At 39.8% G+C, this 12,939-nt stretch overlaps 1 protein-coding gene across 5 annotated transcripts in view; it reads left to right on the plus strand.

Annotated features, from left to right (window-relative positions):
• The first annotated feature begins 7,169 nt into the window (after nucleotides 1-7,169).
• Nucleotides 7,170-12,939, plus strand: part of LOC307145276 (NACHT, LRR and PYD domains-containing protein 3-like) — a 66,611-nt gene continuing 60,841 nt past the window's right edge. For 4 of the 5 annotated variants that reach the window (XR_013818931.1, XR_013818932.1, XM_079848262.1 and 1 more), the window contains exons 1-3: nucleotides 7,170-7,346; nucleotides 7,783-7,879; nucleotides 8,140-8,253. Coding sequence is in view for 3 of the 5 variants with exons in the window: in XM_079848262.1 (XP_079704388.1) it covers nucleotides 7,830-7,879; nucleotides 8,140-8,253 (164 nt within the window). In the remaining 2 variants the exon portion in view is untranslated. The remainder of the gene's footprint in view (nucleotides 7,347-7,782; nucleotides 7,880-8,139; nucleotides 8,254-12,939) is intronic. The other variant, XM_079848263.1, reaches the window with a different exon arrangement.

Genomic DNA, 12,939 nt, shown 5'->3' on the forward strand with positions numbered 1-12,939 from the left:
AAGATCACGGCAGAACCATCACGCATCACGTGTTTTCTCATAACTGAACGATTCAGCATTTTTAACGAATCGGTTGACTCAAAGATTGAATGATCAATCCATAAACATCTGTCATGATCGACTCATTCGAACGAATCGTTTGAACGAATGAATCAATGACTCGCTTATTAAGATGGATGCCTGGCGACACCTAATGGCGGTTTAGTGTTGTTTAAAAGCATCATTCTTTCCCACATGTGTGTGATTTGTGTGTGCAACATTATCATTATTTTTCTTACACTATTATATTAGCGATTTAAAAGCACCCACTCGTGTCACACGTCGATTAACCGGTGGGAAAATATCCTCAGACACATACCTAATACATGTATATTTAAATACAATATTGGCCTACCTGGTAAAAAGTTTTATATACTATTTTGATGTCCTTTTGGACACAAGAGGGCAGTATAGCCCTATGTTTGCTTTTTTTGTTGAACCAAATAGCACTAAATAGCCTGTTTTAACTTTTTCATTCTTCTTGAATTGCAAAAACAGAATAAAATGGGTTTAGTTGTGATATTTGTATACTTTTATATAGAAATAAATGGTATATAATTACATTTTTAGAAGATTTTTAGTGTTTCCTTTTTGGACATTATTTAATCCCTCGCCATAGCAAAACCGTTTGAGATATTTATTATCCGTTCACAATTTAGCATATTTAATGTAGTTTCATCATGTTGAAAAAGTTTGGTACGAATAAAATAAATAGTTTAAGAGGAGTGGCTAAAAATTCAGAGGCTGATTTTGCAAAAAAATCCACATTCAGACCAAAATATCTGACTTCCTGATGGCCAGAGCTATTGAATGTAAATTAGAAAGTTGTCCGGCTTGATGAGAACAATATACAAACTATTTTTTCTTTACTGTAGTTAAAACTAACCCCCCCACTTTTGTCAAAAGCATGTTGAAAGTGACACACTTCCTGCTGCCAGTTGGTGGCGCTATAACTTTGACTCACAATAGCTACATCCATCTGATCGGCCTCTTACCACGAACACACTGCTGAAGTTTCATCAAGATCAGTTAATGTATGCAGAAGTTATTCCACTTCCGTGTTTCTCTTTTCTCGCCATAAATTCGATTCCTCGCCACAGCCAAACCGTTCGAGATATCAAAAATCCGTCCGCAATTTAGCATCCTCAATGTCTTGACTACATCCACACCGAGTTTGAAGGGGGCACGGTGAATTTTCTAGGAGGAGTATTTCACATTCCACAGCAAGCGTTTTCCAAACAACCCATAATAGCTGACTTCCTGTTGGGCTGGCGTAAAACTTGACCGGGGTAAAGTTGTTCGGCCCGATGAGATCTATATGTGTACCGAGTTTCATATTAATTCATGCGAGCGTGTTTGATATATGGATCAAGTTTTAGAACCCCGTTCAAGGGGGCGCTGTTGAGCCCCCCAGCCACGCCCGGGTCCCAGCTTCAGCCCGGCCCTGATGGCCGTGGGTTCTGACCTGTGTGCAAAGTTTCAAGAGTTTTTGAGCACGTTAAGGATCCCAAAAGCCCCTGAAACCTTGATTAACAATATAAAAGCAATAGTCAAATCCCCCCCTCCCCTCACACACACACAGACACAGAGAGGGAGAGAAAATTCTTCAGAAAATCCACATTCAAACCAAAATATCTCTCTTCCTGTTGGTCAGAGATGGTTCATGTAAATTAGAAAGTTGTCCGTCTTGATGAGAACAATACACATACCAAGTTTTGTTGCTGTTGATAAAACTAACACCCCCACTTATGACTAAAGGTGGCGCTACTGAGCCCCTCACCACGCCCGTTTCTGAAACTTTGCACATGTCTACTGGATAATAAATGTGATGTGTCTGTCGAGTTTCATGCAATTTCAAGTATGTTAAGAGTCTCAAAAGCATAAAAAAAGAATATTAAAGTTTGATGCGTTGCCACGGCAACAGTATCTAAGATATCAATAATCCTTTCACAGGTTTACATCTGCCGTGTGTCTACATTGTACACATAAAGTTTGAAGCAAATCTGGTAAAAATAAGACAGTGATTTCAAAGCATTTTAATAGTGATGTACTTCCTGCTGCCTGTTGGTGGCGCTATAACTTTGACTCACAATAGTCACATCTGTGCGATCGGCCTCTTACAACGAACACACTGCTGAAGTTTCATCAAGATCAGTTAATGTATGCAGAAGTTATAACACACTTCCTGTTTCATTTTTTCGCCATAAATTCGTTTCCTCGCCACGGCCAAACCGTTCGAGATATCAAAAATCCGTCCGCAATTTAGCATCCTCAATGTCTTGACTTCATGCACACCGAGTTTGGAGGCGAATCAATGAATTCCCTAGGAGGAGTACATTAAATTCCACAGCATGCGTTTCCAAACAACCCTAAATAGCCGACTTCCTGTTGGGCTGGCGTAAAACTTAGAGCACGAAAGTTGTTCGGCCCGATGAGTTCTATATGTGTACCGAGTTTCATATTATTACATGCAAGCGTGTCTGATTTATGGACAAGTGTTCGGATCCCGTTCCAGGGGGCGCTGTCGAGCCCCCCTGCCACGCCCGGGTACCAGCTTCAGTCCGGCCCTGATGGCCGCGGGTTCTGACCTGTGTGCAAAATTTCAAGAGTTTTCGAGCATGTTAAGGGCCCCAAAAGTGGCCGAAAGGTTGACAAAATAATAATAATAATAATAATCCTACCGAAAACAATAGGGCCTTCGCCCTTTCAGGGCTTGGGCCCTAATTAAAAGCGAATTTCCACTGAAATGAACCGCGTTGTGTTTCAGACGCGCTCAGTGCCGACAAGTCAACAGGTGAAGGGGGCGGGGCTACCGCAAACAACGCGAGGATTGGCTGTGCGGTCTGTCAATCACACGAGTCTCCGCCTCTGTAACCAATAGTAACCGTCTGTAATCCCGGATGCTTGGAGACATTTCACGCTGTTTACTCGGAATAATGTTTTTACTCTTTAAAGTGACACCATAAAGCTTTATTATTATTATTATTAAGAGGTAAGGTTTAAGATTATTTATATTTTTAAAAACATTGCATGTGGTAAATCGTAATGATCGCTTGCATGTGTAGGCTAAGTTACGAGTGACAATGTATTTACCAGTTTTGGGCTTTTATCTGTTTATGCTACGTTTAAATTCACAATTTGTATATACCATGGTATATGTATACTGTAATCATTCAGTACCATGGTATTCCCTTCTGATACCATCGCTGTAACAGTTTAAGATTAGGACTTTTATTTAAAGGGATAGTTCACCCAAAAATGCTAATTATGTCATTAACGTTACTTATAAAATGAAGTAATGAAGTATAAAAAACTCACCCTCATGTTGTTCCAAACCTGTAAGAGTTTCTTTCTTCAGTTGAACACAAAATAAGATATTTTGAAGAATGTTGGTGACCAGAGTGTTAATGGACCCCATTGACTTCCATTCTAGGAAAAATAAATACTATAGAAGTCAATGGGTGTCGTCAACTGTCAGAATGTTCATTTTTGGGTGAACTATCCCTTTAAAGCACATTTATATCAGGTAGGTCAATGTGTTTAATGAATTTCATTTTAAAGTATTTTTTATAAATGTAAAAAAAAAAAAAATGATCCTGTAATCTGAGACTTTTTGCAAGTCATGTTTGAAAGCAAAAAGAAGTTACACATTTTAAAAGACTAAGACAAAAATCGCATACTTCCATACTATATAGTAGGCGAAAAACAGTATTTGAAAAGAGAAGTATGTCCGAATTCACAGTCCTCATGAAAGAGAAGGCAAAAAGCACCCGGATAACTACTGGCGAGATTCATAATTAGTTTTTTATTTTTTTTATTACAAATTTTAACAAACATACTATACAAAGACAGACAAACTTTCAGACAATAAACAAGTTATAGTTTAATAGTCAACAAGAAAAAAAAATATAAAGAACCCTAATTTACCTATTAAAAATGATTTGCCAAGAGATGTAAAAGAAAGAAAAGAGAGAAAGAAATATATGCAAGAGGGGCCACAAAAATGAACAAAAGCATATTATAAAAGAATATTAAACATGGCACAAATTCTAGATGTTTTTATAGCTTTCTTATTTACAGACATTTACATTGTATTTAAGTACAAATTCATTTCTTGTTTGAAGATGTCAAAGTGGGGTTTACTTTTTGTATAATTACATTTATAGATATAAAACTTTCCAATGAATAAAAGGAGGTTAATACAAACACTTGCTTTGATTAGATTCTTGTCTTAATATAAAACCCCAAAATAATGTGTCTGTAAGATAAGGAAAGATCCCAGAACACATTTTGGACAATCAAGGCATTAACATTACTCCAGAAAGACAGAGCGAAAGGACAACCCCAAAACAAATAGCTGAAGTGTGAATATGATTTAAACTTTACTATCCCATGAGGCCACAGGACAGGATTTATTATGAATGACAGTGAAGCGACGGTGGGTCACATGATAATGACAATGAGAATACACATAATGAGAATACACATACTACACACACTCATAGGCTACTATATAGAACATACTTTTTTAGCAGTTGTGAAGTAATTATTCAAAACAAGTACCTACTCAAGAGAGCATGAGATTTCAGACGCAGCCATACTGTTTTCGTCTACTATATAATAGTGAAGTATGCGATTTCGGATACAGCCTAAAATGAAACTGTTTGTCAAATAATTTTTCACCACCAGATGTCGCACATGTGTTTTTCTCGGTTGCACAAGTGTGCTGCACTGCTTACTGTACACTGAATATGTTGTGTACTATATTGTATGTTTCCCCCAAAGTGCAGTAACAGAATCCAATTCAATTTAAACAGAATTGTTTTCATACAATGTCCAGTTATGAGCTCAGACATTATTTTCATCCAAATGTGTGTACAGCACAGTGCATTTCAACAGATGAATAGGTCATCAAGCGTTCTTCATGCATACTGTACATTTACACACTGTGTTCAAACTGTGATAGTGTGAATATTCCACTCAGACTGACTGACAGACATGCCTTTAAAGAGACCCAAGAGCAGCGGCGCCAGTAAAATCAAGAAGAAAGATACAGATATTCTGTCCAAATGAACAATTTCTTCTTATTATTAATATTCCTTATTTCTCTCATGAGACAGATGTAGCTCTGTTGGCATCGTTTATAGCTATAATCTAAATAATTATTCACTCTCCAATGCATCTTTTGGTTTCTAATGACTTGCTTTTTTATTCTTTGCAGATAAAAAAAATGAAACCCCAGATGAAGGTGCATCAGAATCTGGCAAGTGTCTCATATCACTCTTATAGCATCATATTCAGCACTTTTTTGTTCAACGTCTCGCACCAAAAACAGTCATAATCAGATTCTCAGATCTGTGTAGAGCATCTGTTTCCAGCATGTGTCCACTCGCTCCTTTCCATTCAGCCAGTGTCTGTGATCAAATTAAAGATATACACACACACACACACACACACACACACACACACACACACACACACACACACACAAGCACGTAGCCAGACCTCTTTTGTTCCCAGAATTCAATTCCCCTACTTGTCCTATGCACTACTGTGCAGGCGATGCGAATGTCCAAGACACTACATCATAAAAATGCACTTTGAAACCGTTTTGTATTCTGTTTGCGTTTTTAGCATTCACTTTTAGGTTAATACATTTAAAAGAACAGAAAGAAAGCCAAGTTTATGTGAGATAGCCTGACCTCTTCTGGTCAAAACAGGTTACTGCATCATCTATTAGTAAAATTAGTCATAAACCATGTTAAAGGGATAGTTATAAAGGGATAGTTAGCCGTTATAAAGCTGGGAAGAGCCAGGACATTTTTTTAATATAACTCTGATTGTATTCGTCTGACAGAAGAATGTCATATCGTCTTCTCTCATATTGCTTCATATTGTTGCTTTGTGTTGTTGCTATGCGCCGTGTCACTCTGTCGTTGCTTTATATGAATATGAAGCAAGAGAGAGAGAAGACGACACATAGTAATGATCATGGTAATGACAGAGGGAAACGACGCATAGCAACAATATGAAGCAATATGAGAGAAGACGACACATAGTAACGACCATGGTAATGAGAGATCACCACAGAGATCATTTGGAGACTTTTTCTGAATATCCACCTAGTAATCACCCACAACAGCCTGGCAACTGAGTTTCTGAGTGGTGGACAGGGTTTCCATTAAGACAGGACTGTGCCTTAATCTAGTTAATCTAAAAAAAACTACACATATCATGTCCAAAGCTATGCCTGTATTTTCTCAGAGGTGGAAATGACATTTTAGCAGTTTTTCTGCAATATTAGCACTCCCTCATTTCAGGCTTAGCTACTTTTGAACTTATTATGTTGTTTACTCGTAATAAACATAAATACATTATTTTCATATTTGTTGTACATAATTCAACCGAACTACAGCTGGAAATGACGCTGAATAAAAATACTCTGTATAAAAGCTTGAGTTACCTTGATTTATTTTCTTGTGCTGAAGAGCACATGTGCCTGAAGTTTCATCTTCAACTAATACGTTCTTTTCACTATTATTTCCATGATTACCAAGTTAATCAAATATTTAAGGTGGATCTATTAAAGTGGATTTTGTTGAAGGAGGTGGAAATGATGGAAAACCTGGGGACAGACTTTTTTCATTCCAAAAATAGTTTAAAATGATGATATACATATGGCATTTCGATGGTATGATATTATTTTATTTGTCCTTAAGACAAACATGTTAAAAAATATTTTTAAATCGATCCTTTAATATAATTTTTTAACATTCAAAGAGGGCCAGTCTGGGTTGGGGACAAGCATAAAACTGCAAAATCTGCTAATAAACAGCCTTGCAAAAGCATTTTTAAAAGAAAAAAGTGGCAAGATTTGGTGGTTACTAGGATGTTGGAGCATGAACTTCATAATGACAATTTATTTGTGCACTTGTTTGTTTATTTATTTACAAAAAAAAGGCCAAGGACACAAAAGTGCCTGTAGTTGGAGAATCACCCACCAATGCATTATCCCTCATGAACTAGTTGGCTGCTGTGCGTGTTGACACGGTCAAAATCACGCGTTTCGTTTAAAGACTTTTGACCCCGATCGCCTGCCATACTCTGTTTACGTCTCTCTCTCTCTCGTCACACATACAAAGTGAAAGTAAGTTTTCGCCATTTTAAGCAGGAGAAATGCGAAATACGACACGGAAAAAACAGAACATCAAAGTGTTTATCAACCATTATAAAGGGATTTAAGTGTAGTTTTATGATGTTAAAGCTGGAGGATTTGAGATCCTGTATCTTGTAAAAGTTTGATCAAGGTGAGTGTTCATGTGTGACTTTCTCATATTAATATGAATCTCTGGAGGACATTTTACGTGATTGTTTGATATGAAATCTTAAATAAAGGTTTTTAATTTTTCACTTCAATGTTTCCTTTGTGTTTCGTGATGTTTGTGATTCTCCCGAAGTTTAGCTTATGTGTAAACATACATAGGCCAATTCACACAAACGTCAACAAACACGTATTTTATTTTTTATTTTTATCGGATCAGTGTGTGTCGATGTGGGTCGGGGTTTGTTTTCTTTTTCACCCGAACATCAACGGTCGACTTGTGTGTGTGAAAAGGCCCTGTGAGCTTGAGTTAACGCAGTCACATGATCCTTTTCTCCCACACTCCAGATATGTTCAGGTAAATTATGAAGGTTGTTTAATTTAATCATTTAATTTAGTGTGTGAAATATTTCTTCATTCAGAGTCAGTGGAGGAGATCAAACTCATCAGATTCTCCTGCAGCTTCATCATGGGTGATTCACAAGGATCCAGAGATGGAGATTGTTCTCCAGGATGCAGGTACTTTCAACAAACATTACATTACCATTACCCCCACACCTCCACCCCCCCCCCCCCCCACACACACACACAAACACAAACACAAACAGATCAAAGACAGTTACAGAAAAAAGATGATTTTTTTGCCTATTTTTTTTTTTTTTTAACTAAAATGAAATATTCAGTAAAAAGATAATTGTTTCCTCAAAGTACTTTTTGATGCAGGATAAATGTATTCACAGTAATCTAAAGGATTAAACTGAATCTGTCCTCTGTTCCAGTTCAGTCCAGCAGAAGAGCTCAAACCCAGAGTCCAGCTGTGTGTCTATGAAGAGTAACTGCTCTATGAATCCGCCACTACACTTTAAGAGTGGAGACAAACGGCCTGATCTCAGGTATATCACTTCTATAAAAGATGTGCTTATAGTGCGACACTTTTGAATTAGAATCATCATTTTTCTCAGTCAGTCAGTCTAATACTAGCAATGACATCAAGTAAATGTAAGCTGAGATCTTTTCCACCTTTATATAATGGAGTAGGTGTAAAACTGAGTGGATTTTTTAACTGCTGGTTCAGGGCCCGTATTTATCAAGCTTCTCAAAGTGTCATTTAGTCTTAAAGGGTTAGTTCACCCAAAAATGAAAATTCTGTCATTAATTACTCTCCCTCATGTCGTTCCAAACCCGTAAGACTTTTGTTCATCTTCAGAACACAAATGAAGATATTTTTGATGAAACCTGAGAGCTTTCTGATGTAATGAGATTATTTTAATTATTTTTTGAATATACAATTAAGACATTTTTGAAAGAATGATACTTTAAAACACGAAACTAAACCGCCAGTAGGAGGCGGCAGGTGACCGAGTCATTGAGTCATTTATTCAAATGATTCATTCAAACGACTGATTCATTCAGGAATGAGGCAGTTGTAAATGAATAGGAATTCACTGAATCTTTGACTCAACCGATTCGTTCAAAACACTGAATCATTCAGGAATGAAACACAGTTGAGTTTTCCTTTGAGATGCGCTGTGGTTCTTCTAGGATCTTTTTTCTAAACTATTTTCGCTGCTGAAATAGAGCAAAAAATGGCAATATTGTGTCTAAAATTCAAGTCACTTAATATTAATGACTTGTTTATTGAACTGCAATATGAAATCAGTGTCACATTTTCAATCGTGATGGTGTTCAGTGCTCTTGGTCGTATGATGTTGATGTTACTGGTAGGGATGGGGCCGATCCGATCCAGTATCGGTATCGGGACCCGATACCAGCATAATTCACGTATCGGATTTTCCCGATCCAACCTGCGGAGATATCCGATATCCATGAATCATGTCTGCGCTTTAACGTTGTCTACTCTGCTGAAATCCAAAAGTGATTCCCGCCGGCTAGTCTGCTAGCTGGCTGCAAACTGCGGAATGGATTTCCTGAACGGAGGCGCGGCTCGAGGCGAGTTATGAGACACGCTCCCGCTCAGGAAATCCATTCCGCAGTTTGCGACTAGCCAACAACGTCCGCTGTGTGGAAATACTTAACTTCATACTGGAAACACCGCAGAGCAAGACAGCAAAATGCAATGTTTGCGAAGCCGTAATTCAGAGCTCTTTTAAAGGAATACTCCACCGTATTTTCATATTAAACTATGTTATTCCCTTAACTAAGACGAGTTGATACATACCTCTCTCGTCTCAGTGCGTGCACTAAATCGCTCTGTCTTGCGCGAAACTTTTTTAGCACTTAGCTTAGCCCAGTTCATTCAATAGGTGCCAAGCAGAGAAGCAACAAAACACCTTGACGTTTTCCCTATTTAAATACAGTTACTCGCGTAGTGTAACTCGACCTAGGACGGTGACACAAAACAAAACGTTGCGCTTTTCTAAGCGTGTAAAATGGATAACTATATTGTATGGCGGAATACCATAGCAAGTGCTTGGAAGCACTTCGACTTGGGCGCAGTAATATCTTCACTAGAGGGAGCGGGAGCCGGTGAGAGGATTTTTCACGAGTGAAGATATTACTGCGCCGAAGTCGAAGTGCTTCCAAGCACTTGCTATGGTATTCCGCCATACAATATAGTTATCCATTTTACACGCTTAGAAAAGCGCAACGTTTTGTTTTGTGTCACCGTCCTAGGTCGAGTTACACTACGCGAGTAACTGTATTTAAATAGGGAAAACGTCAAGGTGTTTTGTTGCTTCTCTGCTTGGCACCTATTGAATGAACTGGGCTAAGCTAAGTGCTAAAAAAGTTTCGCGCAAGACAGAGCGATTTAGTGCACGCACTGAGACGAGAGAGGTATGTATCAACTCGTCTTAGTTAAGGGAATAACATAGTTTAATATGAAAATACGGTGGAGTATTCCTTTAAGCTGCCTCGCGTCGTACAACACAACGAACGCAATCAAACATTTAAAAAAGCACCACGTTACTGTGCGTTCACATCAAACGCGAATAGCGCGCCAAATTCTCGTCTACCACGTCTAGTTGGACGCTTGAATATTTTGAATCCATTCGCGCGTCCAGAGAAAAATTGACGCGCATAAAAAACAAACGTTTGAAGCGAAATTGACGCGCGTCTGAGGGGAAATCCGTTTGTCTGTTTGCAAGATGCTGATGTTGATCGAGCATTCATCGAGAGAGTTAACGTTACGGCATCGGAGCGAGGATCACCCTTCAGATAGTGTGTGTGTAAGATGTTTACACTTGCACTTTTCTTATATTTCAACACTCAAGTATTTGACTTTTTGGGAACGTAATAAATATTGACATGACAATAAATTTGAAACCCTTACAGTTGCATATTTGTTTTCAGAATGGGATTTTTCCTGTTAACAGTATTTCTTGTTTTTCTGACTTCCTTTTTTGACCTTATTCTTACCTCAAGTTGCCTTTTGGGACATGCATACGTACTTTAAGTTACATATCATACTTGCCTGTTGAGAGAAGTTTATTTCAGCATCATATAAAATAAACAATAATGATAATAATAATATTAAAGCAAACACAGCTCTGGTATCGGAATAGTATCGGTATCGGCCGATATCCAAATTCAGGTATCGGGATCGGATCGGAAGTGAAAAAATGTGGATCGGTGCATCCCTAGTTACTGGACAAGCGTAAATGTCGAGCTTGTAATACATATCAAAACATATTTTAAATAGGATGTACTAATTTCATTATGGCACTCATCAGCCTGCAGCTTCCAAGACAATGTTTACTGTAAACAACACAGAGACAGAACAAAATTCACGCGTTTCGTTTAAAGACTTTTGTCCCCGATCGCCTTCCATTCGGGCGTACGCGCTCAGAGAAAGTGCATCATGTCAGAACAGAACGCTAATGAAATGTTTACCCGGCAAAGCTTTAAAGCACGAGCAAATAATGAACTTTTGTGATTGCGAATAAGTGCAGAGTCCTGTGAGTGTAACTCTAGCGCTGCGTTAACATGTGATGTGAGTTTTACAGTATTGGGACTGAGCGCCAGAACTGCAGCTGATAGAATGTGATACTACCATATTTCTTCAAAAGCAGATCGTGGAGACATTAAATCATCCACCATCAAAAATCGTGATATCGCATAAGCACAAGTATAAAACGACTGTTATCATGTCTGAAAACAAACACAAGTAATGGAGTTTACAAAACGTACTCGGTTACTAATGTAACCTCGGTTCTCTCTAGAAGAGGGAACGAGTATTGCGTAAGGTTAGCTTACGCATCGGGAAAGTCTTCTTTCTTCGAGATCTGAAGCCAAAAAATTATCCTTAATTTTGTATACATTGTCAACGCAGTGCAGCAGCCGACAGACCTAGGCAGGCTGTATAAGCGTGCTCATTGGCTGCTCGGCGGCAACTGCTTAAGCCTATCGGTGAGCGCTCTGAACGCGGCAACCAATGAGGGCGCTTCGCGCCCTCCGCACCCTTCTAACCGTCAGAATGGGTGTGGCCAGCGTGTATATATTCAGCGCTCATAGGCTAAAATTCTGGTTTTCGCAGTCTGAAGCGCAAAAGCTCGTGGCGCGACACGGCAGGTTACGCAATACTCGTTCCCTCTTCTAGAGAGAACCGAGGTTACATTAGTAACCGAGTACGTTCTCTTACGAGAGGTCTCTCGTATTGCGTAAGGTTAGCTTACGCATCGGGAACCCTTTGTCAACGCCGTGTGCGCCGAGCATCCAGCCCATGAATCCCAGGGAAACCGGGGAAAACACTCTGCTGGGAAATGTGGCCGGTCGGAGAGACGGGCCAGCGCAGTACAGGCACTTCATGCAGCATATGAAATAGAGCGGCGCGGCCGGTCTATAAACATATAACAGTACAAACAGTAGGGCCGGCAGAGCGAGCCCATACAGTACATAAGCACTCATAAGGGTAGGAGAAAAACGACATAGTCGGTCTCACATGAAGGGAAAAATTCCCGCGCGACAGAGAATAATACGGGCGGCCAGCAGCGCGGGCCAGCACCGACAACAGCGCGTAACGGGAAATAGGAAACAGAGCGGATCAGCCGGTCTGAGTCAAACACTTCACCCTGAGTATAGTACCAGAATAGCGCCAGCATATGAACGTAGTCTGCACACGAGAAATGGGCAGAGCATACATGTCACTTATGCTGACAGTCTTTTTGCCTGTAGGGCAGGAACTTCCAGGTTATAAAACCTCACGAATGTTGATGGGGAGGCCCAGCCCGCCGCCATACAAATACCGTGATTAGAAATTCCGCTGGACCAGGCCCACGACGAGGCCATGCCTCTAGTGGAGTGGGCTCTGATGACCAGAGGGCACTGCAGGTGTCTGGAGGCATAAGCTGCTGCTATCGCGTCCACTATCCACCTGGACAAGCTCTGTTTCGAGGCGGCAAGACCCTTGGTGCGTCCGCCGAAGGAAACAAAGAGCTGCTCTGAACGCCTGAAAGCGGCGGAGCGCGTGATGTAAACTCTCAGCGCCCGGAGGGCATAGGAGGTTATCACTGTCCCCACTGTCGGATGCTGGCAGAGCCGAGAGGGACATAACTTGTGTCTTAAACGGGGTTCCAATCGCTTTGGGGATGTAACCGTGTCTCGGTCTGAGAATGACTTTC

The sequence above is a fragment of the Squalius cephalus genome (genome assembly GCF_949319135.1).
Source record: "Squalius cephalus genome assembly, chromosome: 18".
NCBI classification, from domain to species: Eukaryota; Metazoa; Chordata; class Actinopteri; order Cypriniformes; family Leuciscidae; genus Squalius; species Squalius cephalus.